The following is a 26,649-nucleotide window of genomic DNA, read 5'->3' as shown; positions in this document are numbered from 1 at the left end:
GACTAATTTAGTGTGGTGAACATCGTATTATGTAGATGTGATGTGGATTAGCGTCGTCGCCACACATATCCGCCGCATAGATAGCGATTGTCATGGTGCAGGTCTTGCTGGGCGCTCTACGCGCGGCCGGACGACATGCCACCGCTGCCAGATTCCTTGCCACTCGTAGCGTACTAAGAACCGCTTCGTTCGCCACGCAATCTAGTGGTGCGTCAGCTGTAGACTGTTTCAACACCAGTTTTTAGATACTGCATGTGCAACTTCTTCTAACACGCTACGAATTCTTGTATAACGCAGTGTACACATGGGGTAACGGCACGCTGGGCCAGCTGGGACACGGACCCGTGGTCAAGTCGGGTATCCGCAACGCGTATGAGGAGCTGACGCCCAAGCTTGTGGAGGCTTTAGAAGGCAAGGCCATCGCGCAAGTCGAGTTCGGTGCCAGCCACAGTGCAGCCAGTGGGTATAACACAATCATTATTGCAGCATAATGCTAACTTACGACATGGCTATGTGTAGTCGATGAGGACGGCAGACTATACGTATGGGGTAGCAACGAGTACAGCAAGTTGGGCCTCGGAGAGAGCAGCGAGATGGAGGAGCTCCCGTGCGAGGTGGAGGCTCTTAAGGGCATTAAAATCGTAGATGTCTCTTGTGGTGATTACTTCACAGCTGCTGTGGATGAGGACGGCAAGATGTATTCGTGGGGCTGGGGAGGCTCCACTATGAAGGGCGCTGGAGGTCTTGGCCACGCTGGTGGCAAGGACGAACCCACTCCACGACTGTTGACAACATTGGTGGATCAGGGTGCACCCATGGCTACAGTCGAGTGCGGTGAATTCCACACGGTCGCACTTACTAAGGACGGAGAGATTTGGGCCTGGGGTAATGGCGAGTACGGACGTCTGGGCAATGGCGAGTCCGACACGTGCGAGGTGCCAGAGCCCATTGAGTTCTTTTCCAAGGACAACGTCGTGTCGATCGCTGCAGGACGGGACTTTTCCTTCGCCCTGACGGACAAGGGCGAGCTGTACAGTTGGGGAGGCAACAGCCGTACGTGGCGTTATTAGGTTCTAGTGGTGTGGTTGATACTGACTTGGTTGTTATGGTGCTATAGAGAATCAACTGGGTATTGGCGGTGGTCTGGCGATGGACGTGTACAACATCGAGTCGATTCCGGTGCTGGTCGAGGCGTTCAACGGCCTGCAAGTGAAGCAGATTGCAGCTGGTTACGACCACGCTGCGGCTGTGACGGAGGACGGACGTCTGTACATGTGGGGAGCTAAGATCTGGATCGAACCGCACGAGATGACGGCCGTGAACGAGCACAAGATGACGCAGGTGGCTTGTGGACGGCAATACACAGTGGCCTTGACCGACGACGGCAAGGTGTTCACGTTCGGCAAGGGTAGCTCCAACTGTCTGGGCCATGGCGACCGCAAGAACCAACTGCAACCGCTGCAGATTCAAGCTCTGGCCGGCGTTAACATCACGTCGGTCTCGTGCGGCGACTACCACATGGGCGCCATCGCGACACCCCACGCCGAGGCAGCCGACAAAGACTTTTCCTTCCGGGAGTAGGAGGCAATAGCTCGCACGTAAAGAAACAATGGAGTGCTCGCCTTCACAAATGCTTCAAATTGTGTAGAATTAGCTCCAATATTGAACCGTCGCCGCGATCTTCTTGTCAATAATGCGCATCGTGTTGCTGTGCGTGGCAATTCTGCCGTGGCTGCTGCTGATCTCTGGGTCTTCAGTGTGGTCGTTGCTCGGTGGAGACGTCTCGCTGGGAGCATCGAAGCTCAGTGCGTCAAGTGCATTCGAGTGGCGACAGCTGCGTGACGTACTGCGGTGGTGCGAAGGAAGGCGAGAGCTCGCACTGTCGCTAGAGACGTGGCCTGAACCAGAGGGAGACGTGGACGAATGTCTAACACGCTATCAAGACGCCAAACACAACGAGATCTGCGTCATCAGCAGCTAGAAACGAGGACTAACTACTTGAAATGGCGATAATCTATCGTTCTTTCCGAGGCTATTACTTGCCGTCACGCTTACGTTTGAGGTTGTTGCGGCTCTGCATGACAGCAGATCCGGTGCCGTCGGATGCGACGACGTCGGTGACAACGTATGGGGCTTGGGCAGGTTCTTGAGCCGATAATAAGATGCTGTCAAGCGGCATGCTGCTGCGTACCAAAAGGTTGATTCGCTTCAATATGGACAGGGGTAGTGGACTCACGACGAACAGTTGACGTTTGGCCGCATCCACCGCACGAATGATCCCAACGCCAAGACACGGAGCGTGAACAGGTTGCAGTACGATACGAGGCGGTCCCTCACGCGGCTCGGATTCAATTGCCTTGTAGTCGGGGTTGATACAGAGCCCAACGACGCTGGCGTTGAGGGAGAAAAGGAGTTGACTCGGAGCCACAGAGGAGCCAGCGAAAGCGACATCCACGTGGTCGAATGACGCGGCGAAGGGCGTGAGTCGAGCATACGCGCGGTAGATATCGCTGTCTACGCGGTTCTTCTCGGACAAGACTTGGAGATTTTGTAGCTGTGACCGCGGGAGATCACAGCGCGCGCGAGACAGGAAATACGAGTGGAAACGATAGACTCGCAGCTCCTTGGAGCTTCTCGGAGGTTGTGTCACACCCACGGGGTCCCAAGGCGGGACAGCGTGGATACGCCATCTGCCTTCTGTGGGAACAACGAACTGTTTGTTCTTCGTCGCGGCTAGAAGCTGCACGACGTGGTCCGGGTTCGTTTCCTGGATGACGTTGCACAGCAAGTCGTGGCCCATGCTCTTGATCCACCCGTCTGTGTTGATCACCAGCGGTACACATGCTCTTGGTCTTTCGCTGGAGTTAGAGTTATCCTGGTCTTGTCTTCCCCATTTGACTTCGTACAGACGCAGCAAACTCTTGACTGCCTTCATGTAGTACAACGGATCATTGCCTGGGTTTGTGTTGCCGCAGAAGAATGACCGGACCGGGTGTTTCATGTGCGCGAATCCCGGTCCAAGTAGTGGGGTGCTCAGGGCATGAAGTGCCACAAGACCCGACGGAGTAAGCTCACTCTGTCCCAAGTCTGTGTCCAGGAACGCCACAGTGCCGAACTTCGAGAGTAACCTGTTCACCAGATATCTACAAAACGTTGACTTCCCCACGCCCTTGCCGCCACACACGACAATCTTCTGTGGGTTCTCGTCCACTAGACTCTTTTCCAGTCTGTCCACTGTTGCTTGCCAGGGCTCCGTGAAATTCAGCGTTTTGACAGAATCCACGACCACAAGCTCTGCTAGTACTCGCTCCGGTGACTTCCAATCATGATGCGACGGGTCTGCGTTCGGAGGTGCAGCGCTTGTGTAGTCGAAGCCTGCAGTTAGCTCGCTTAGCATGTTCTGGTTGTGTTTTGAGATGATCATCTTGAAACCAGGTAGCACAGCCGACGGCCTCTCTGGTCTTGTATTTTCATAGAAACTTGTAACATTCCCATACGTGACAGGGATGGCTCGCAGCACCAACACGATGGGGAAGTCGTCCACCAGTTGCATGGCCAGTTTGTCCACCGCAATCTCTTCGTCCTCGTTCACAGCTTCCGCCGGGAGATTTGGCTCCATAATTTGCAACAAACTAGCATTTGTAGGTCCGAAAGGCGCTTGAGTCTCTTCATTGCCAGGTCGACCCTCGATCACCAGTAGATTGTTCCACTTGGGCGAATGCAGCGAGAAATACACGCCTAGAGGAGGACAAAAGCCCAACACCTCCACGTTGCCCTGGAAAACCCGGAAAAGCGCCATACCGGCGCAATTCACGGACGCGCTCTTCTGCATCCCCAGTGCAATTACATTGCCAGAACGCACACATAACGCCCGGTATAACGGCGAAGACGCGGCATCACCAGCGGCGGGACCATAGTGCGAGATGTCTGCCATTCCTTGTGACGCAGTGGCCACTTGTAATTTGAGTTTTTTTCACACGTCACATGTTCGTAAAATGAGGGATTTGAGGTATTTTCTCGCACGTCACATATTGGCAATTTGCTTCAACTAACAGTAATGACGTTATTGTCAACATGCACATGAGCGCTCTCAACCAAAGACAAACGATGCTGCCATGATCGCGCGGATTCATTCCCAACTAATGGAGAAAGATCGAGGAGCTGGAGCTAAGACAAGGAGCCTGTGTTCATTCACTGAAGCTGCAGTGCTGAGGTTTGGATGAGAATATCCCGCCTATTCTCGGCTATCCTTCAAGGCGACAAATTCAGTCGGCAGGTCGAGGGGTTATTTTCATGAAGGACGGCTGCTGATAACTGCCCGCAGCTTCCAGTTTGAGTCTGTGAAGAGGTAGTGTCTACGTTGCTGATCTCGCTTTCTCTAAAAACGCCATCGAGAACAGCTCAGAAGTGCCGAACAACAACGTGCACAGAGCATGTTACCGGCGCTCACCACCAAGCCGAAGCAGGCAGTGCGCCAGGTCAAAGGCTTGACAAATGACTCGATCGACTCGTACTCAAATATGCCACTTGGCGGCAGCTCGAGTATTGGCGGGGGGATGACGGCGACATACGTCGACAACACCGAGTCAGACAGCGGAACACCGCGCGCGTCACCACCGACAACAAGTCGAGCGACTATTAACACGGGGCGTGCAACCGTTGCTAAGCCTACGAGTGGTGAGGATGGCGCGATGGCTCGTGTAGTGCGAGACCGAAAGGCTTCAGGGGAGGAGGAGTTATCACTACGTACGGGAGATATCGTCAAGGTGCTTTCCACCAAACGTACAGGATACCTCAAATGCGAAGCAGGAGACGAGGTGGGTTATGTACCATCGTCCTACTTAGAATTCTTGGACGCTGTCAATGAGGTAGGTAATGGGGCTAGTAATGGAGTGAGTGAAGAAGCGCAGCGAGCAGCCGAGAAACAACGTAAGAAGCAGAAGAAGGAGAAGCGTAGAAAGGAGAAACGTGAGGCCAATGACGGAATTGAACCGGACGAAGCAGCTCCTGTTACTGTACGCTCACCTCGTAAAGAAGCTGCGAGTACTGACAATGAAGGCAACGAGTCACCACGCAAGCGCAAGAAGAAAGAGCGAAAGCATCGCGATCGCGAAACTGGTGATGACACGCACAGAAGTGGAGCTACTGAGGAGCCTGCAAGCGCCAGATCTCGAACCGCTGAAGACACGGATCGACCTCGTAAAAGCAAACATACCAAGAAGAAACGTCATCGCGACGTAGAAAGTAGTGACTCTAGTGAAACTGAAAAAGGAAAACGTAGTGCTCGACACAGCCGCCGTCGCCGTCATCGACGTGGGTCAAGTGATAGTGAGTCCGATTCAACATCGTCGGGCGATTCAGATGGCAGCTACCGACGGAGACGTCGTCGACGTCGTCACAGACATCGAAGAAGCTCTAGTGATGACGACGACGAAGACGACAGTGACCACAAACGGCGTTCCAGACGTAGTAAGAAACGACGCGATAAAGGTGGCGGTGACTCTGACCCCGAAGAAGGCTCTCGCTCAGCTCGCAAAGCTGAGAAGAAGAAGTCCACAGCAACGTTACAAGAAGTAGAGAAAGGAGTGGCTCAACTGGATGTGAAGTCCGAGGAAAAACCATCCGAAGCGAAAATTATTCCCTTATCAAGCAAGACCGAGGAGCCTGATAGAGGGAAGAAAGAGGAGACTGAGCGTAGTGAAGGTTCGTCAGAAGGACGGACAACGACCGTATCGTCCACCCGGAAGGATGACGAAGGTCGTACTAGTTCCGGCACTTCCAAGAACAGTAGCAAGTCAGGAATTGGCAGACAAATTGGAGAAAAGATGCGATCATTCTTAGGTGGAGGCAGCAAGAAGCAGCATAGTAGCAAGAGTTCGAGCGGCATTTTGAACGCATGCCCAGGCACCGTGCAAGGAGAGGAAGGCTGGTACGAGCACGGAGAGAATGAACGCTACTATTTCGTGCTTGTAGATGGTAAATGGAGTCTTCTGTACGGACCTATGACTGAGGACGAATTCGAAGTCTTTTCCAACCGGGTACGCCATTCTTGTAAATTTATCACCAATTCTTACTCACAGATCCTCTTGCAGGTGTTGGAGCAAAATCACGCTATTGAACTGCCACCGACATATCTACACAAGTCAGGCTTCTATCTTAACCGCGAGCTGCGTGTTCAGAAAGAGCAGTGAAAGCGTGAACAAACAATCACAACATTTATCAAAAAAATATATCATAAAAGAAAACAAATACCAGCGAAAATATGTAGTTAGTATTCAATCATAAATGTGCAGTGTCCTCTTACTTCGTCGGGTCGCTGAGCAAGTCACTGGCTGTATCCAGGACAAGTTGTTCCGGGAAATAGAGTTCGGCTCGGATATATTCTTCTTGCTGTCCTGTGCCAGTGAACCATTGTGTTGGTGATCGTAAGAGCTCTTTGAGCTCGTCACTTAGCGATAGTCTCCGACGTGGCGAAGGCGGCGGCGCAACCTTGGGTGCTATCTCCACCTTGGCTTTTTCCGGCTTGGTTTTGCTTGGTGATGCTGCTGAAAATGCCGCGTTCGCTGCAACTGCGTTCCTCACAACCTTCCAGCTCGTTTGCTTCTCATGTGGCGATAAAGGCTGCACCACTCGCTTCGAAGGAGACAACTCCTTCCACTCTGTATCGTCCGCTGATTGATCAACATTTTCTTCAGTGTTCAGATTCAAGTGCAGACTGGACGGTTCTTTGCGCTGTCCAAGTCGCACTTCATCCAACTTGCGGTCCACAAACGTTGCCTGTAACTCGGGAGCAACCCGTTGAGCAGAAGCTGCTACCTTGTCTTCACTCAATTCTTCCGATCCGGCCTTGCCTTCCGTGTGGTACTGCATTTTTCCAAGCAATTCTGGGGTGCGGGTGATGCTGAACGTGCCTTCCCTGTGCATCTTGACAAGCTCTGCGAGGTGTTGTTGATGTGGCAGCCAGTGCGTTGCAACCGTGTGATATGCTTCGCGATGACGGTCGTTTAGTCCCTTTGGCACCACACACACCTGCTCCAGCTTATGTAGCAATACTGGCGTCTCTTCTGAGTGCAGCTTACGGTTGTTCATGCAGCGCTCGGCATGAGTCACGAGCTTTTCGAGCAACGCAAGGTTGGCCTGGTAACGTTCTTCAAGTTTTGTCTGCGCCTCTTGCTCACGGTCTCTCAGTCTCGAGCACTTGTCACGAACTTCTCTTAGTAGTTTTTCCGTTTTGACCATGTCCATTTTGTTCGCTGCTTCAAAGAGAAGAAGACGATCAAGTAGATATTTGACGCCGACACCTTCAAATTCGTGGTCACACCACCCAAGTCCACGTTGTTGCCATCGATTACGCAACGTAAACGCTGCTGACGCCCACTCCAGTCGTTGGCGATGCGCGGCACTAAGTTTCCGTTTAATACTCAATGCTGACGCGTCAAAGCCAAGCAACCAGTCAGCGATTGACTGGCTTAAGGTCTGTCGAGTTCGCTGCTTCTGAAGAAAAACACCATCCAGACTACTGCACTCATCGTATGGGAAAGTATCCTGCAGTCGGTTCTTGACCACATCCACTCGTGATCGAAAACTCGTCACCTCTTGGAACACGTTGGCAGCGTAACTGATGGCCGCGTAGTGGGCCATAGCACTAGCATTTTCACCCTCAGGACAGTGAGATAACATTTCATCGCTAGGAGTACGGATTCGTCCTGCAGCAACTGCTTGGAAAAGTTCTTCTCTCGTAAAAGCCTCGGGAGGGAGGCGATAGTTAGCTCCAATAACTCGCTTGTTGACGTTGTGTAGTTCCATTGCAATTTCTTCTTTCGTCACAACTTCGTCTCGAGATTTACCCAACAGAGCTCGCATGCAGCGGTCCAATGCTGCGTACTCTGCTAGTCGTTTGGTGTATGATTCATGCACTAGTAGTCGCTGGAAACGTTCAACGAGTGTAAGGTAGTCTCCACTTACGTCGACTTCAGCATTCTCAATTGCAGCAGCGAACATATCGGCTTCAGTTCTCTCGGTTTCTTCATCAAGCACGTGTGATTCACCGGCAAACGAACGCACCAGTGAGTTTCTCTTTCGGAGCGCTTCAAACAATAACGTCCTACGCAGAGTCTCAACCTGCGTATCAATAATGCCTAATCCAGTGTTGATAGCCTTTGTATTGCCAGTCTGAGTGGACTGAGTGCCAATGCGAACTCCTCGAAGCATCACGGGCTCGCCCTTATGGTCCATTCTTCGTTCATCGAGTAGCGTCTGGATAGAACTGGTATCCTGCGGTAAAGCGACCTCTCTGATTTCATGTTCCTCCATTAGCTGACGCAACGTCGTGGGGTCTACAGTGTCCGGTACCGTGATACCCTTCGCTACTAGTGTCTCCTTTCGCAACGTGATTGCTAGTGATTCCACCAAATTCTCAACTTCAGTAGTTGATATTTGTCGACTTGTCATCTCTCGCAGTAGTAATTGATAGTTTTCCGGTGCAGCCAGCTCGAGGTTTCTGCTCACAGCATGGCTGACGTTGCGTAGCAATTCGGTCTTTCCAAGACTCTCCATGGCTTGGTAGAGCTCGGCTACACGTTCAGGATTCGGCAAAGTAAACTGCTGGCTGTTTTCACGCTGACTTTCGAGAACTTTTTCCAATCTTTTGATTTCTTCGTCGACGTGTTTAGGTAAAACAACCGTCTGAGAACCAGACTTGGAGTCAAGCAGCGATGGTTTAACCCACACATCCTCTTTTGCACTGGCATTAGACGTCGAGTCCGCTGTGAGATCAAATGTTGAAGTTTTTGGGATGACGCCACGATCTTCCAGTGCAAGACGCACATTTGCAGGCGTAAAGAACATTTCTTCTTGGGTTATCAACAGACGTGAGTCTTTGCCATCACGTGAAAATGGTAACCAGTTCTTCTTGTCTGAATCCATCGTGATACGGTGATAAGGAATCCGTTCCAATTCGTACTTGGCTTCTTCAATGGCATACCATTCTGCCATACCTTCCAACTGTCCGTTGTCTTCGATGCCGCTTCCAGACGTAAAACCCCCATCCGACGACACAGAATACTGTCGAGATAGCCCAGGTTGTCTACTGGCAGTATTGTCTTTAGCAGACGGGGAAGATGGCGCTACTCCGCTAGCGCTACGTGATCTCTCTAACTTGTTTTCTTCTTGTTTTTTGCCACGGGTAGGCTTCCACAACTGCATTTTTTCCAGGATAAATGGCGTGTGCTCACTATCAATCGAGTGCTGTAGCTGCATTTGCACAACCTCATGGAGCCATTCTTGAACTTGTTCCCATCGGGTTTGCACAGTGTTCAGAGCTCTGGCGTCGACGTCTGCGAAACCCTCGCACTGTTCATCTAGCAGCAACAGCAACTCGTGTGTGCGTCGCCAGTGTAAGCCCTTCTTCTCCATTAACCGAAGCTCGCTTAGTGGGCCATTCGGCTGCGTGATCGCCATCCAACGAGACTGAATCTGCGAGACTGCGTCCGAGTGGCGAGTGTTAAGTCCTTTACTGCACCGCTGCTCCACAGTACTCAACAGCTGTGGCGCACGGGCCAAGTTCAGCTTGCCCTCGTTCATCCTCACGAGCTCCTCTAAAGCCTCTAACAACGTCTGCCATTTCTGCTTCACCTGCTTCCAGGCCGTACTAAGCCCCACATCCAGCCCTTCAATCTCCTTCTCAATATCCTCAAGAATATCCGGTGTTCGGTGGGCGTGGATCTGTGTGGTAGCCTGAATAATTAACAGTTCGTCCAGTTTCGGTTGCAAGTTAACCCAACGCTGGTGAACTTTCATCACTGCACCGCGATAATTGTCTGCCATTTTTGCAATGCTATGAGAATGTTCCGCTTCGTCAGCATCAGATTTCTTCTTGCTTTGAGCTGAAGTGCTCTCTTGTATGGTAAAGATATCCCACACGAGACTGAGTAGTACTGGGGTACGTTCCCAGTGTAGCTTGCCACTAGTCTGCGCCGTTAGCTCATCCAAATATCCTTTGACGGTCGTCCAGCGTCGACGTTGAGCTGGCACGACTGCGTCGTGTATACGTCTGCGAGCCGCTTCGTGCTGCGCGATATACTTGGCTTTCCAGACTTTATACACCTCGATCGCTTGCTCAAAGAAAGAGCTCTCCGAAATCTTCAAATGGAGACGCAAGCGTAATTTACCTCTGTCGTTCGCTCCACGCGCTTCTACAGCAATTCTTGACCCGCGTAAGTTAGTTGTGGGTAGGTACAGAAGCTCATAGACATCGTCATGTGGTTGCTGGTCCAGAAGATCCATCAACGGGATGCACGCTGTGCCTATATAGCCGTCCACGTTATTGCGATCTTCGTTCATCACTTTCACACGCACTGAAGCCTTCATGATCAAATCTAGAACTTGAATCAACTTAGTGAGTCGAAGCCGCTGGTACAGTTTCAGACGGACTTTTTCGTCTTCGGGTTCCAGCTCTTCTACCTCAGTATCAAAAAACGACAGTAAACTCTCGCCTTTCGTGATGTCAACACGATCATCATCGGCGTCTAGCGTATACAACTCGTCCAGTTTTGGAATGAAGTGCTTGGTGAGTACTTCATGCAGCTTTAAAACACTCAGCTGTACTCGATTCGTGCATGTTGCCACATTTGCTTCCACTACCACAACATCATCACGCAATTGACTCTCATGTTTGTCCACTTGAGTGTCAGATGACCACGGGAGTCTGTGTTCAGTCATGTAGTGACCAAGACCCAGTTCATGAGCAGTGTCCTTCATAAAGGACTTTGTCTGTTGTAAAGTTTGTTGCAGTGTGTCCATCGCACGAGACTTCAGATTTTCAAAGTTTTGGAACTCATTTGAGGACGATAGCAGTGCCACGGAGCGAGAGGATGTAGATGATTGCAACTTGGTGATTGCATCAATCCTCTGGACCTTTGCAATTTTCTGCAGCTGGAGCTCCATATCAATAGCTGTGCTTAGTAGTATCTTCCCTTCACCAGAAACTGGTGGCCCCGCAGCGAGAAAGCTACGAGAAAGCTTGCTTTCGTGCTGCTCCAACGTCAACTTAAGCAGTTCTTTCGGACAGATAGTCCAGAAGTCCATGGGCTTTTCGAGGTGTTTAGCATATACTTCATCGTTCGCACTGTACTTTTGAATGCGCTCAACACTTAAAGAAAGTGTTCCGACAACTGCACGCTTCCCGTCAGCCCCGTCACGTTGCATACTATATATCGGCTCGTCTTTGGGTTTATCAATGTCTTCAACCGATCGAGAAATGCTGATTGATCCCATCGGAATCGTGACAATACCCATTTTTGCCTGTGTTTTCTTGTCTCGAATAACCAGTCTCACTTCCGACACACGATCCATATCAATCACCGGGTACTTAAATTCGACGTACGGGGGGCCATTCTTAACTCTCCAAGTCACCGACGCATCTGAGGTCTGCTTCACCACCTGGGTAGTATCATACATCAGTGTAAAGCTCGAGTTTTTCGGATAGATATCTGGCAAGAGCTCGCCTGTTGAAGAGACTTCCAAACCGAATGGAGTGGTAGTTTTCTTGCCACTACTGACAGTCATGTGCTTATCAAAGTCGCTAGAAACGAGCATCACTTCCACTTGGAGCCCTTCATTTCCCATTTTCTCTTTGAATTTCATGTTACTCGCTTCGACCACCTTCACGCGGAGTGTGTCAAACCGAATACTTCCAGTGGGTACGTCCACTTCACCTGTTCTCTTATTTTCTACATCAGCACCAGCGTTAGATTTATTAGACGATGTTGGCAAAAATCTCACACGGCAGCGCATTGACTCGTTTTCAGAAGGCGGTGCCACGACTATGGCTTTGTGGAACGGAGTAAGATTCCTTCGAACTGCAGCTTCCGCCAAGATATCGTCAATCCTGAAGTGCAGATCGTGTGTTTTGTCGTGGGAATCACGAACACTAACACGGATATCATCGAGAGGTTCAAGTGAAACTTCAGGTTTCAAGTCAGATCTTCCGGTTTGACTAGAAAAGTCAATCGAGAGAGCCATGCTGGACTTGAGGTTGATGTCCGAAGTCGTCAAGAGCCACGACAATTTTTCCATATCGACAGTATCTGGCGCCAACATATTGACTTCCACAGCTAGAGTGTTGAACGTTTGAAGTCGCTTCGAAATTGTCGATGCATTCTCGTAAGCAGTAGCCACAGCTTCACTGATGTTACCTTGGTCATTATACGGTACGGACAGTTGAAACTTGATGTCAATGCATGCATCCAACCACGATACGCCAGCCAAATCTGCATCAATGGCTGCTTTCTTTGAGCTTGGATGCATCAAATTGAGCACCACATCTCGCGTAGGGTTCTTAGCAAACTCCACTTTGGCACATTTAATAGCTACACGACACTCTTTCGAGCCGGCTCGCGGTATCTTACTGCATTCCGCACGCAGCAGTCTCTGAACGACAGTCACGGCTAAGTCCGGTGTACTTCCCAGTGTAGCCATAACCAATCCTTTGAAAAGCGCCTCCGAATAAGGAGATGAACACACACGAACTTGTCCGCGAATTTGCACGAGCGGAGGTGACGCGACTATCAAGTAGAAACACTTTTCCTTGCTGAATTGAGGTGCCATCTTCAAAGATCCGTTGTGCTGGCGACGTTTGCATACAGCGTTGTGCACCAATTCGAGCTGGTGTGCTTCTTTCTCGTCCAACGTTTCTCCTTTGACAAATCCATGATATTGACCGATAAAACGTGGTTCGTTTTCGTTTCGCTCCAGAAGTGCTGTTTGTAACAGTTTATTGGTCGTTGCATTGCGTACTTGAATCGACTTAACAGCAGCAGGAAGCATCGCGTACACTTTCAGGATTTTGTCACTGCCCCACCACAGTTTTTCCAGTGATTTTGCCATATTCAGTGTGGAATCGGGTACATGACGGTTTTTATCCAACGTCGGTAAGTTCGAACTGAAAACAGCGCCAAGAAACGCCGTATCCGCCGCAAATACGCCGTGGCGCGGTCGAATTTGAGTTCCAGAAAAGTTGTGGACCACCTCGCTGTTCTCGAGACAGACAGTATACTTAATTGGTGGTGGAGGACCTTCCAGAACTGCTACTGGCGCGTAAATGCTTGTAATTCTTCCGTCGTACATGGTCTCATTGCACATCGGAATCAAACGGCTTCGGTTCACCACTTTGGCGTTAACAGGCACTAGTCCATCAGTAAATACAACGTCGTATCGCGCACCACCATGTCTGTTTGTGATCTTTCCAGGACGCGTTTTGCCAGTGATAATGGTCGAAGAAGTGTCAGTATTGTCGTCGACTCGAGAGACACCCGTAGTTAATTCTGCCGAGAGTACAATATGTTCTTCACTGATGTGCACGAAGTCGCCAGGTTCCAGCTCGGACTTCAGCAGCTCTCCCTCTACTTGCAAGACAATTTCACTCATCAACCGATGCGTTCTCCACTCTACGCGTGGCTCTAAGCCGTCTAGATATTCAACCAGGTACGGAGCCTCAGGGTGCTTGGCATTATCGTACTCCTTTAGCTTGCCAACACGCTCTTGAGCGTCACCTAGAGTGACCTCATTGCCAAGAACATCACAAATTTTGACATTGAATAGACCTGCACCGCATTCCTTGACTATTCGAGCGGCAACAAAACGTCCTTCGTGTAACTGGGTATCCACAACAACCCCAGCATGTTTTAAGAAGGGTAATCTCACAGTAACCCGGTCGTCAATGCTGAAAGGACTTAACCTTTGTTTGTTAGTTGTCGTGCCGTTATCCCCATCACTTAATGTCATGACATTAAATCCAGTCCATTCGCATTCTGTGAACAGAGCTTCAATTAGACGTGGAGTCTTCTTGCCGTGGAAATTGCCAGTCAAATATTCTCTAGCCTCAGTCACTTGCACCAATACGCGAGACCATCGATTGAGCACAGCGTCCAAAGCTACGGCACTCGCGTACGAAAGGCGGTCGTTATCTCCACTTAACAAGACGAGTTCGAACACGTAACCCAGTAGTTGAGGTGTTGCTTTCCAATGAAGTTTAGAAGCTTGACTCATGATACGCAGTTGTGTCAGCAGCTCCTCAGCAACGTTACGTCCCGGGATCAAGTTTGCTTGGCTATTCTCCCATAAGAACATCTCAACATCCTTATGGAGTTGTTCCAAGTTGTACCGTCCTCCGGTATGATTAAACGTTCTGGAATCAAATGCAAGTCCGACCAAACGGAAGGTATCGGCCAAGAGTCTTCTGACACGGTCCGCTCGAAGAATACCGATCAAATTCAGGTCAAACGTTAGCGTCAGCGTCTCCTTCGAGTCACGCTCAGTCAAGACCACTGTTTCATCTCGGAAGCTTGCGCATTGATTCGGGGTTTTTAACGAGAATTTATGCTTGCCTTCCAAGTCTTTAGTCGTTTGATCCGACTTGCCAAGCTGTCCCTCGAAGGTTTTCCCTGTCGACTCGGATGCCAAGCGCACATCGAAATAGTCCACTTTTGACAAATCGTACGTACGACCAAGGATCTTGAATGCTCCTGCATAGATGGAAGAGCTTGCTTGTGTCGCTTTTCCTGAACTCGATAGTGATGCAGTTGAGCTGAGCAGATCGCTGAGTTTGTATGAATTTCCAAAGCCAAGATCTTCAGAAGCAGAGTCGCACTTAACTCGCGCACCCGCTTCACCACGTGGCTGAAAGTAACAGGAATACTTGCTCCAGTCTTCCTGAGCTCCTGTATTCTTGATCGCCTTCTTGATCGCTATCTCCGCCGAATAACTTGTCGTTGCTTCGAGTCGTTTCTCGATGCGTTTCTCAATGACATTCACAGAACTATCGTTCCGGATTATTTCAACTACAAACCGCAACTTCCCCAGCACTCCGTCTGGCGCAGGAGTTTTCTTCGGCTTCGGCTTGCCAGATATTGGAAGCAGCATCGCCTCTACTTCAACGCGGCTGTGATCTTCCAGCTTGAGATCTCGTGTATCAGCATTTCCATAGGCATCAGCCTGCTTCAGTACGAGACCTCTGATGTATCCCTCCCTTCGTTGAAACTCAATCGTCACACAGCCTAGCGGATCATTCGCCGACGCAGCATCATAGTCCATCACACGCAGCAGAATTCCTTTCTTGTCACTAAGTTTGGTTTTCTCCGTCTTTCCTAGCAAGAACTCTTGGTTTTCCCACTTTGGATTCAGTGTTTTCATCTTGATGTCCGTTTTCAGACTCGTATCCCGCTCCTTCGAGTTTTCGTCCAATAAGATGATTTCCACAAACGAATCACTTGTAAACATGTCGGCGACAGGTAAACTGCGTCCTTCCAGGATCGAGACCTTAACAAATGACGGTTCTCGCCCTACGGCGAACGGTAGTCTGCCCTTGCTGTCTGTAGCCTGGGAGACAGTGCTTTTACCTTGATCTTGTGGTGTTAACTCATCGGTTCTGACATTTTCAGGGATCGGAGGGAGTTTAGCGCTTCGTGTCACCTCCCGCTTCTGCACCAGCTTAAGCTCCACTCTAACCTGACCTAGATTGGTCCTCTGAAGCATGTCGCTAGCTGGTGCAAGTGGGTACCACGCATCAATCGTTCGATGAGGTGAAATCATCTTCGTATGGATCTTGAGAACGCCAAGAGACTTGTGACGGTATCTGTGCTTCACCATTCGCGAGACACAATTCTCGAGATCGGTGGCCTTGAACAGAATGTTGAGATCTGCGCACTTGTCACTCACTTTTTGAGGATCCAGATCCCCCTCATTCGTACGAATATGTTCGCGCATTAATCCCTCCTCGACAATCCGTTCATTGGCGTGACTGTACTCGACAACGTAGAGCAAGAACATGTCACGTTGGGACTTCGGTAGGCTCAACCACGATGTCTTATCAACGACCTTGTACTTCGCCAAAAGCTTTGCAAGTTCTGTGGGGACTTCGTTAGTGTCTGTCATATCGTACGTCGTCTTAAACGGATATTTTTCGTCCGTAAACGGAGTACGAATACGAAGAATTCGTCCCGGATACAGCGAATCGTTCTTGAAATTCCCACTGTTCATAGGCTTGGACCTTCGGTTCTTGCCTTTGCCATAATACGCCATCACCGTGTCACCTTCATTACCTGCCTTTTTCAGCTCACTCCGTACTTGAGCACGCAGTTCTCGGCGTTCCGTTTCATGATCTTGGTATGTCAATCCCTTGTCATGACCGAACAGTCGATTGAGCAGCCTTTGGAAGCTTCCCTCGAGATCATTAGGATCGAACTCTGTGGCGTGTTTGTTGCATTTTTGCTGCAGAATAATTGGGTTTAACCGTTTCATCAGCACCTCCTGACCTGGGCGCATATCGACGCAGACACCTGAGCGTGCCAATGCCTGGATCCACTTCTGCGTACTCGAGGTCTTCACTTCGATGACTTTGTCTCCGTTGGCTCGAGGTTTCGTCATTTTATTGAGGATTTCGGGGGTCACGGATTCGAATTCCCTCGAGTTTGGTTTCCTGACGTACACTGTGGGGTTTACAATGTCCATCCACCCGCCTTTCACATCATTCGAGAAGTTATACGCAACTTTACACACTGCGCTCGCCATATCGATAAACGCGACAGGAGCTGTTGAAGTCTCGTTCTCGTAAATGTACACGTGCTTACGACTCGGCATGAAGAGACAATACTTCCAATCCCATAGAATACTCTCAACAACTTGGACAGTGCCTTGTTCTTCTGCGCTTGCCACAGAACCCTTCTCCGTATTTCCAGTATTATCACTTGGCTTCTCGACTACAGGAGGCATGAGAGCGTTCTTCAAATCCTTGACAGCGAATAACACACTGGACAACATGGTGTGCATGCCTAGAAAGCCATCACAGTACTCAGTGAGTTTCTTCGCGTAGCTTCGTGTTTCCTTAGTCGTAGTCTGTGTCTGTTCATTCTCAGTACCAGCATTGTTTTGTTCCAACGACTTCTCCTGATAGCAATCGATCTCCTGAACGAGATCTAGAGGGAACAAGCTACTCTCCCGTGATAAATTCTCCATCCACATATCTACTTCACGTAAACGATAGAAATAATCATCCCTACATTCCAGAAGCACTCGTCGTTTGCCAAATCCAATTCCTGGAGTGACATTTTCCACATACCCAGCAGCACACAATGCACTCATCCATTGCAAAACATGCACGTCGTCTGTTGGCGCTTGAAGCGCATCCGGGTCATATTCTAAGCTCTGACTACGCCAGCCCAACTTGCACGACGAAATAATCGCGGCATCGTTACAATAGACTTCCCACTTGTCGTCCCATAATACTGAAGGCCGACGCCGGAACCAAGCGATTATCCCTTCGCCCGTGAAGCTCTTTGGAACGGACACGACTAACGCACTTGTTTGATCCCGCATGAAAAAGTTCCCGTACTCTTGTAGTAGCTTTTGTCGCTCGGTTCGCAGACGCATCCATTCTTCTCGAGAGGTATCTACAGCAGGGTAGATGCGTGGCCCGGATACTCCAGCCAAATCCAGGAGTTCATTTTCCAGCCCGACAACGATCTCCTTGCGAACTTCGTGTGGCAGTTTATCCATCGTGCGGCCTAGATATTCGCTGCCTGGATCAGCGTTCACAGTGTGAACCAGACGAGACATCCTCATTTCATCAACACATAGTGCTTCGAACGCTTCAAACTGCTGGATCTCGCGTAAGATGTTTACGATCCGCTTCATCACGATCACCAGAACGGTGTGCAATGCATCGATCTGAGCGTTTTCGGTCGGAGACAGCGAAGTGCGGAGAAGTTGCCGACGTTCAATCCACGTAACTCCGCGAGTAAACAATGAAGACGACACCGCTTCAAGCTGAAGTTGTTTTTCGTACCACGAGCTTAACTCGAACAAGCGAGGGTGTTCGGGGTCTTCTGCTTTGACAAGGGCTCTAACGGTCTTCATCTTACAGTCGTCGGACGATGTTGAGATGCGGACGAATAGGGAGCCCACAGACTTGAAATACGGAACGTTTGCGGACTTGAGAGGGACGATCTGCAGACGTAAGGTTTGTTGTTTACTCCGCAGCATGGCGAGGTCGATCTTCGCATATCCAAGGGTTATATTCAGCAATCGAGATTCCTTAACGTGAATCTCCTTCTTTAAATTCTTTTTGCTTCCAGTTTCATCTTGATTTTCCACCTTGACTTGTGCGTTTATTTGGATCAAGATACTTGAAGTCTGTTCTAGGATTTGGCATCCGACCTTGGCTTCGTTTGGGTCAACAGGCTGGTATCTGTATTCCACTTTAGTTTCCTTCGCGTCAGTAGGTGAAATCTTTTCCACTCTACCAATTACAAGGGGTTGATTCTGGAACAAAAGCACACTATTATCTTTTTCGGAAGCTCCAGATTCATTGTCGTTTGTCTCGTTTTGGGCTCCGATAGTAGCCTCCAATTGTTTATCTTTCTCCCATTTCCACGTTGACTGTGACATGGTTTCACTTGTAAACAACTCCCCGCGATCGTTGAAATAGCAGAGATTTGGCTCCTTCTGCCTTGGTTTTCCAAGCAAAGTCACACGGCACTCAAGGTTGTCGTTCTTGTCGAGGTGTTTCATCTTCTGTAGTTTCCCATCTTTAATTACAGGTACGACCAAATCTGACGCAGACAAAACATCGACGACAATACCAGAAACCATGTGCTGCATCCTTGCCCACCTCTCGTTTTCTTCTTTCGCCACATCCAAGCGTCTAGCCATTAGTCTCTCCACACTCCCTGTCAAACTGTTCACTGGTACGAGTTGACTAGGCTTCACGACATACCGAGAGCTTCGCTTCACTGAGTTCGTGCTCTCATTGTCGACAGCCACGTCCAGCCTTCCGTCACTTCGCTCCGCTTGAACAACCCCCTTCACATCAAGAGAGATGAGGTTTCGAAGCTCATCGATCGTGTTAATTTCATCATCGAAGCGAACTTCGTATTCGTCGTCTGGGAACGGAATGTATCTCTGTATACACGCCGGATAAAAGCGACCGCCATCTTCTCCACCACGAAACGCTAGTACCCGTTGGCCGAATTGTAACAGCTCGAAGTCGTCGTCCTCCACTTCTCCAGATGACGATAGTTTGTGCAGTTGGAACCGCTTCAGACACACGTCCAGTTTCTTCTCCTTATCGGTAAGCAAGTTTGACAGAACGCTCTCTTGGTCACTTTCCACGTCTCGCTCGTACATGTGAAGAGAAAGATACGAGACGTTGGCAATATCTTTGACTTTCCCAAAGACAAACTCCTGGACCGGCCACGATGGATCGCGTGCATTGTAGACGGTCAGACTTTGAATACGCTCGGCATCTTCCAGTGTCCCGTCTCGACGAACAGGAACGACCGTGAAGTAAACATTTGTTGCGTTCCGTTGCCGCTGGGTGGGATTTTGAGCCTTGCTGTTTGTTGGGCCTTCAACAGCATCACGTTCAGTTGCCGAGGGCCCAGTATTGCTACGATCACCAGCTGCAGCAGAGATTAACAGGTTCCGAGCTTCATGAACACGCAACTGAAGGAGCTGGGTATCCATATTTGGATACTTTGCATCACTGAATAATCCAGGATATGACAACGAAAGTGAAAACTTCTCCTTGTCCCATGTTGCTGTGCTGTTCGTGCCAAGTATTTTCGATGTGGATGTCTTTATCGGGGCTCCAAGTTGAAGGATCTCAGTCTTCTCGTCTTCAAACTCAGATTCATCCAAGTCCAGCATCGACATATTCGTATCAATCGAAGCTTCGCTTTGGATTTTGGCCTCTGACGAGCTGGACGAGTTCTCTATCGGGGCACTAGACATACGCTGCACCAGCTCAGCCAATGCTGTTGTGTTTCCGACGAATTCCGTTTTGATGCACAACTCTCCCAGCTCTTTGGCAGACTTCTTCATCCAAGGTTCGGGCTTCAGTTCGTATCTCTTGACCACTTCCGTCGAAGAAATCGACGTAGAATCCACTGATTCTCGACACAAATCGGACAGCGGGATCTCCACCCGACCAAGAGGAGTACTCCTCCCAATGTTATTGTGGTCCTTCACATGAACCAGAAGCGATTTAGCGTCTAAAAGGGGGACATTCTGCGCACACATCAAAAAAAATTATGCACAGTCGGTAAGTATAGCTATTTTCACACAAGGAAGGCAAGGTTACTCTAAGACTTACGTTGCCAAATACGAAGATCTCGTTGGTCCAAACAGGATTTAGTGTCTTTGACATCACCGCGGTGCGTTTCTTCTCAGCTTCGATAGCCTTTCCAGTGGTGCGATCAGTGAGAGAAAGTGTGCAGTATGGATCACTATAGCCGTTCATATCGGCCGGACTAAGAGCGTGTCCAGTACGAATTTCCACCTTCAGAACTAGTATGTCGGGGTTAATTTCCAGTGGACTTTCCGATCGCATTTCGTTTTTCGCCAGCTTCGTTCGATGCATCGATACTTCTCCTTGTGCACGCTTTGAGAACATCGTGTTTCGTGCCTCACCTGCAGCAACTCGTTTACTTTTCTTGGGAGATAACGGTGCACTTGTACGCTTGCATTCCTCAACACACACGGATGGATCGAGCTCAATCACCGCATACGGAGTAGCCGTACTTGGCTTATCACCTGCTTTTTGATTCTGCTTCAGATCAGACGCTTGAATCACCGTCACCTCAAGCAATGCCTGTCCTTCTAGTCCCGTACGGGCTTGAAAGCTTTCATCCGTCGATGTTTTCTCTTGATGGGCTCGCGGAATTTGGCTGTTCAGGTAATGAATGCACCCATTGATACCATAAAAGCGTGGATCACGCGCCTGGTAGTCGGTCACAGCACATGGAATGCGAGCTCCATCCAGCTTGCAAGCCGCATCGTACATCTCAATCTGGGCGTTCTCATACTCAAGCTGCTCGACGGATTGGCTGTGCGCTTTCAAATGGAGTTCCTTGTCGATCTTCAGTCGACGAGCATGTTCTCCACGCCTCTCACCAATAAGCCAGATTTTGAGCTGGATTTCGCCGAGATTTGCGCGGTTTGACATGCCCTCTTCGGGTTGCAGTGCGTGCCACTCCGTCCATTTATGAGCAGATAACTGTTCTAGATGGATAATAACAAACCCAAGAGGATCATTCCGGTTCGTTTTGTCATAATCAACAACCCTCACTTTGAGACTAGCTGCCGTCTCAATAGGACAGATCAAGCCGAACACGTGGTGTTCGTTTGCCCACGTAGGATTCCGCGTACGATGCATAGTGGCAGTAGTAGCATATTCACTTGAAATGGGTCTCCCATTGTCATCCAGTAGCGTGAGTTCACAGTACGGATCGGACGAGTCATTGGCATCCACACTAATGAGATTTCTGGCTGCGAGAACCGTCACCTCCAGGCGGTTGTCCGTGTGTTCTTTGGTCGCCGTAGCGACAGGACTCGTTGGCACGAACTCGAGCTCCGAATTGTGAAAGAAATCCACAAGATTTGGTCCTGTAATGCTCATCTTGACATGCAGCTCACCCCAGTCTTTAACTACGTGCTCTTTCTCTCGGAAAGAAGACGACAACCCAGTTTTTTTCGGTGGATTTACTCGAAACCATTCATCAATAGGCTCTGACTGGACTGTACTAGCCGATGACATGCGGAATCTCGAGAAAGGCACCTCCACTGTCCCCAAGCTGTCGTGCCGCTGTAAGGTATCGTGGTCCATCAAGTCGAATCGAACGGCTTTAACCGAGTTCAAGTCGACAACTCTACCAATCTCAAATGACGCCTTCCACACAGGCTCGAGCGTTGCTGAGATCACGTCTGTGCGTTTCTCCTCGACTTCGATGGTCTTTCCATCTTTGCCAATGAGCTTAACAATACAATACGGATCACTCTTCCCGTTCATGTCTGCAGCTTTGAGCTTCCGAGCCTCCTCAACAACTAGTTTAAGTAAAATCCGGGAAGGAGGAGCAGGTGGTGGAGGCGGTTGAGGAGGTGTTGACTCTGGAGTGGCTTTTGGTATCTCCGGGGCGGGAGGCTGTTGAGCCACGTCCGGAGTGCGACGGTAGGCGTTGTAGATGGCTGTGGTCCACTCTTCCTTCTCGTCTTCGTTATCTGCCAGCATATAGAAACTCGGCTGTCCAGGTGCGGCTTGGAACGCGATGCAATTACTATAACCTTGGTCATTCGTGCGGAGTACACTAGAGTCTAGTGTTAGTTCGTATCGGCGGCGTGGTGCGACGTCTTGTGGCGACTTGTAGTAGGCCAACTCGGTGCTAGTCAAGCGGAAGTAGCGCCTACGCCAGTTACCCACGAGTTTTCCTGGTCGACTGCGCTTCTGAAGCCATCCCTCCTTGATGCAGCGTTGATCACTCATCGCAGAGGGGATGGCAGCGAGTATTGTCTTCTCTCTGTGCACGCGGGTTGGTTTGTTTCTTCTAGCTGCCTCTCGGTTTGTCGTATGCGCAGGAGCTCACTTGTTCTGTTATGATCATTGGAGCCCTTCAAAAGATTTTACGTCGCGACCCTCTGCACTCAGCGGTTACCATAATTAATGGAGTAAGGTGAGCGCATTCGTTCAGTTATTCGTTCGTCGACTTCATTCTTTCTTGTTGGCACTTCATGTGAATGGCAATACACTTGACCATCACTCCTCCTTTGATGATCACTTTGAAGAGGTGCAATCACGACTGCCCCACATTCCAAGTGCGCATCAAGATGCTCCGTCGCTTCTTCTCTTCCTCGGCCGCTCACCGCATGGTGCAGCAGCGCGTACAGGGTCAACTATCTCTGCTAGCCAAGGATTCTTCACCTCCGTCCACGCGCGTGGTGTTCGTGTCTCGCTCGGCCACCGCTGACCTGCAGAGCTCACTGCCATTCCCCGTGTCCGCCGCCGCTCTACGGGACTTCAAGGCCAAGCCGCAAGAGAAATTGTATCTATACCCGAGCGAGGACAGTGACGCTTTCAAAGACCAGCGTGTGCTGCTCGTCGGGCTTGGAGACGCTGACAAGGTGACGCCTAACGTCCTGCGTGACGCTACACACGGTGCGTTGAACGCTCTCAAGGCGAAGCGTGCCAAGGATGTTGTGGTTCAAGTACCCAAGCTCGAAGGCTGTACAATGGACACTACACGCATCGTGGAACTTCTTTCCCAAGCATCGATGCTGTCCAACTACCAGTTCGACCAGTACCTGACGGACTCCAAGGACGCCTACGGAGAGAGCAAGCTGCGTCTGCCTCTGGAACAGATCTACCTGGACGCGTCGGCCGAATTCCAGAAGGTGAGAGTGATGGTTTGTGGGCTGTACTTATACAGACTGACAGTATTATGCTGTAGAATGTGTCTGAGCAAGCGACTGTGGGCGAAGAAACGATCTTTGCACGCAACCTTGGTAGGGTCATAAGATGATGGAGTGTGAATTGCTATTGGATGCTGACTATTGTATGCATTGTTGCGTAGGCAATGGGCGCTCGCACATTGTGAACCCGGCGTTCATGGAGGAGGTGGCGCGTGCGTCGACTGAACTTCCCAACATGATGGTCCGCGTGCTGCAGCGGGAAGATCTAGAGAAGGAAGGCATGAACATGTTCCTGAGTGTTGGTCAGGCAGGTGTGTGTCCTCCTCGTCTAGTTATATTGGAGTACACCGGCAATCCGGACTCGGACGAGAAGGTCGCTCTGGTTGGCAAGGGCATCACGTTCGACACTGGTGGCTTGAACCTCAAACCGACAGGTGCTATTGAAGACATGCACACGGACATGTGCGGTTCTGCTGCTGTTCTTGGAGCCGTCCGCGCTGCATCACGTCAGGGTCTCAAGGTCAACATCGTCTGTGCCCTTGCTCTGGCGGAGAATGCGATCGGATCCAAGGCAGTGAAGCCGCTAACGATTGTCAAGTCCCACAAGGGTATCACGGTCGAGAACAACAACACGGATGCTGAAGGGCGTCTGGTGCTTGGTGACGCAATGTCATACGTCCAGAAGGAGTACAAACCCAAGAAAATCATCGACGTAGCAACGCTCACTGGTGCGTGCATGGTTGCGCTGGGTGAGCACTGCGCTGGGTTGTTCTCCAACTCAGACGATCTGGCCAAGAAGCTGCAGGAGACTAGTACGGAGTGTCACGAACGCTGCTGGCGCTTGCCGATTCTACCCGAGCACGTTGCCGCCCTCAAGGGTTCGCAGTCGGACTCTCGTAGCACTGGTCGCGGTCGCTATGGTGGCGCCTCCACTGCTGCAGCGTTCCTACAGCAGTTCGTGTACGAAGGCGTCGACTGGGCACACCTCGACATTGCTGGGCCATCGAACTACAGCTCTCCCAAGTCTTACTTCCCCAAGGGTGCCACGGGTTTCGGCGTTCAACTGCTCTACACGTACCTGAAGGAGCACGAGCAGCACTAGAGGTACTGTCCTTTCAATTGGGTGTCGATTGCATAGCATCTCACCCCAAGGACTCACCTGCGTCGTGTTTGTTACTCAATAGAAATGGCAAATATGAAGCATGTTGAAGCTATGAAATCCAGTATTGCACACTACTCTGTGTACAGGTTCCAGACGAACACGCAGCCGTCATCACCGACAGAGACGAGTTGCCGGTCATCCGGACTGAAGGCTAGACCGCGAACATTTCCAGAGTGACCAACACCGTCCATGATCAATTGGTTGGTGTTAAAGTCCCATAGTTTCACCAGTCGATCGTTACCGCCAGTAGCGAAGACCTCCAGGTTATGGGCCACAGCGATACAGGTGGCTTCTTCGTCGTGGGCCTTCTGGATCACTGTTACTGGTGTGTCAATGCGCAGGTCCCAGTACGATATACGTTTCTCCTGACCAGCACTCAGAACAAGACGCTGGTCTGCAGACAGCGCTACTGTATTGATGCCGCCCATGCGCTGGATGTGACTTGAAATCCTGCGCTCATTGCGAAGATCCCAGCAGAGCAGACTGCGATCTCGACTGCAAGAAATTACATGCAGGTCATCGCGATATAAGGCCAGACTCGTGACTGCCATGGAGTGCTCCTTGAGGTGTGAAACCAGGTCACGCCTGCGGATATCCCACACACGCACTTCACCTCCTACTCCAGCAGACACTATGAAGCGCTGATTGTGGCTTAACACAAGTGCAGTGACCCCACCGGTGTGAGCGTTATCGATGGACCAGGCAAACTCCCCAGAATCGCTGCTATGGGATCGAATACACCCGTCAGTCCAGCCTGAAATGAGCACGTCCAGCGAATAATGGAGGGATGTCGGAGCGTCAGCATCACCGACGAAGCAGCGCGTAGCGACAGTGTAGTCCGAGGCGTCCCAGATGCGAATGGTGCAGTCTCGAGAGATCGTAGCGAAGCGGTCGGACACGTCCGGGGCGTACGCTATCTGCACGACTGCGCTCGAGTGGTTTTCGGACAGTAATTTAGGCTGCAGGCTGCGTTGCGACGTGCCAAATGCAAGTCGAATCGAAAAGATACTTCCAGCTTGAGTACCAACTACAGCTTCGTTCTGAGCTGTGTTGAGGGACAAGCCGACGACACCGCTGTCAAGTGCGACGTGGCAGGTATCAACGAAGTCGTGGCCATAGTGCAGAACACTACCGTCTCCACCGCCCACGAGCACTCCACCGTCGAAGTACACAATGGAATTGACACCGCAGGAACAAGCTGGAATCACCTTGATTAGCTGTCGAGTCTTCACTGCGACAACACAAAAATCGCCGCTAGAGCTTCCAGCCACCAGAGTCTCGCGGTCAGGCGAGAACTGCACACAAGTGTAATCTCGAACGAGTGTCTGCTCGATCTTGTGCTGCGTGAGCTCTCCTGTGACTGGATTGAGGACCCAGAGCTGCAGTAAGCGATGTCCCACCGTAGCGAATTGGTAGTTGGCAGTATCACGGCGCTTTACGTCGCGCGCCATACCTCCGAATGCCGCAGCAGAGACGATGTTTGACATCTTTTGGTGCGTAGCGCAGATGTTACCAGTCAGGACGTCCCAAACGTACAGCCGTGGCCCGTCTTCTGGTATCCCCACAGAGCACAGCAGTCGCTCATCGTGCGAGAATGCAAGAGCAGCGACACCTCCGTCGTGCTCTGACAGTCTGAAGACGAGTCTTCTAGCCGAATAGTCCCAAACGAGGATGTCTGCTCGCCTGCCACGCTCACCCGAAGCTAGAATTCGTCCTGAAGGGGACATCGCGATGCACGATACATTATCGCCATGTCCACGAAGGAAAAGTTGGCTATGTGCGTCTTGAAAGGATGTCAACAACACCGATCCACCGGCAGGATACACGTAATCTCGACTTGACGGATGGTAGTGGATAGCATTTGGTACCGCTGAGAAGCCGATGGTGTGCTCTAATTCCATGGCGGTGGCAACGTGGGACTGGTTGTTGATGAGTTGGTGCGGCTCACTTATGGTTGCAGCGATGCCTCTTGAATTGGGCTTGCTGTTCATGACAAAAACACCTTCGTGACCACGGGCGCTGTTGCCATGGTCATACTGCATTGTCCTGTGGTTCAAGCGCGACTTTTTGAAGCAATCGCCAGTGTTGAAGGCCTATCGATTGCTTAAAAAAGACGCGAAGAAAAGTATTACATTATCCAATTTGTGTGGGACACATGTAATATCCAGGGTGGAGATTTTCTCGTCTGGACCAACTACATGAAGCGCTAAAACCAGGTGCAACTTGGTCCATTGTGGTTGGAATGTGATCAC

At 50.4% G+C, this 26,649-nt stretch overlaps 7 protein-coding genes across 8 annotated transcripts; 4 read left to right on the top strand and 3 right to left on the bottom strand.

The window, feature by feature from the left end:
- Positions 1–92: 92 nt before the first annotated feature.
- On the top strand, positions 93–1,581 carry PPTG_04737 (hypothetical protein; the record flags this gene model as incomplete). Its single annotated transcript, XM_008897018.1, has 4 exons — positions 93–207; positions 298–459; positions 520–1,053; positions 1,118–1,581. 4 exons carry the CDS (start codon positions 93–95, stop codon positions 1,579–1,581), a joined length of 1,275 nt encoding a protein of 424 aa, XP_008895266.1.
- A 112-nt stretch (positions 1,582–1,693) lies between these two features.
- PPTG_04736 (hypothetical protein) lies at positions 1,694–2,031 on the top strand (the record flags this gene model as incomplete). The annotated part of the gene is made up of 1 exon (XM_008897017.1): positions 1,694–2,031. One exon carries the CDS (start codon positions 1,694–1,696, stop codon positions 1,979–1,981), a length of 288 nt encoding a protein of 95 aa, XP_008895265.1. The 3' UTR covers positions 1,982–2,031.
- PPTG_04735 (hypothetical protein) lies at positions 1,855–3,985 on the bottom strand. Its single transcript, XM_008897016.1, has one exon. The coding sequence runs from the start codon at positions 3,932–3,934 to the stop codon at positions 2,036–2,038; it is 1,899 nt and encodes a 632-aa protein (XP_008895264.1). The 5' UTR covers positions 3,935–3,985; the 3' UTR covers positions 1,855–2,035.
- A 448-nt stretch (positions 3,986–4,433) lies between these two features.
- Positions 4,434–6,205, top strand: PPTG_04734 (hypothetical protein; the record flags this gene model as incomplete). Its single annotated transcript, XM_008897015.1, has 2 exons — positions 4,434–6,038; positions 6,093–6,205. The coding sequence occupies 2 exons, from the start codon at positions 4,434–4,436 to the stop codon at positions 6,189–6,191; spliced, it is 1,704 nt and encodes a 567-aa protein (XP_008895263.1). The 3' UTR covers positions 6,192–6,205.
- Positions 6,206–6,248: 43 nt separating this feature from the next.
- PPTG_04733 (hypothetical protein) lies at positions 6,249–22,581 on the bottom strand. The gene is made up of 2 exons (XM_008897014.1): positions 20,147–22,581; positions 6,249–20,061 (listed from the first exon to the last, which is right to left on the bottom strand). The coding sequence occupies exons 1-2, from the start codon at positions 22,310–22,312 to the stop codon at positions 6,301–6,303; spliced, it is 15,927 nt and encodes a 5,308-aa protein (XP_008895262.1). The 5' UTR covers positions 22,313–22,581; the 3' UTR covers positions 6,249–6,300.
- On the top strand, positions 22,503–24,469 carry PPTG_04732. 2 transcript variants are annotated; one of them, XM_008897013.1, is made up of 4 exons: positions 22,503–23,217; positions 23,274–23,328; positions 23,397–24,339; positions 24,420–24,469. In XM_008897013.1, the coding sequence occupies exons 1-3, from the start codon at positions 22,564–22,566 to the stop codon at positions 24,335–24,337; spliced, it is 1,650 nt and encodes a 549-aa protein (XP_008895261.1). In that variant the 5' UTR covers positions 22,503–22,563; the 3' UTR covers positions 24,338–24,339; positions 24,420–24,469. The 2 variants fall into 2 exon arrangements, with proteins under 2 accessions (XP_008895261.1, XP_008895260.1); XM_008897012.1 differs by having other exon boundaries at positions 23,397–24,469.
- Positions 24,469–26,439, bottom strand: PPTG_04731 (hypothetical protein; the record flags this gene model as incomplete). The annotated part of the gene is made up of 1 exon (XM_008897011.1): positions 24,469–26,439. The coding sequence occupies one exon, from the start codon at positions 26,437–26,439 to the stop codon at positions 24,469–24,471; it is 1,971 nt and encodes a 656-aa protein (XP_008895259.1).
- Positions 26,440–26,649: the final 210 nt, after the last annotated feature.

Source organism: Phytophthora parasitica (assembly GCF_000247585.1).
Source record: "Phytophthora parasitica INRA-310 unplaced genomic scaffold supercont2.5, whole genome shotgun sequence".
NCBI classification, from domain to species: Eukaryota; Oomycota; class Peronosporomycetes; order Peronosporales; family Peronosporaceae; genus Phytophthora; species Phytophthora nicotianae.
This window is presented reverse-complemented; position numbering and strand designations above follow the sequence as displayed.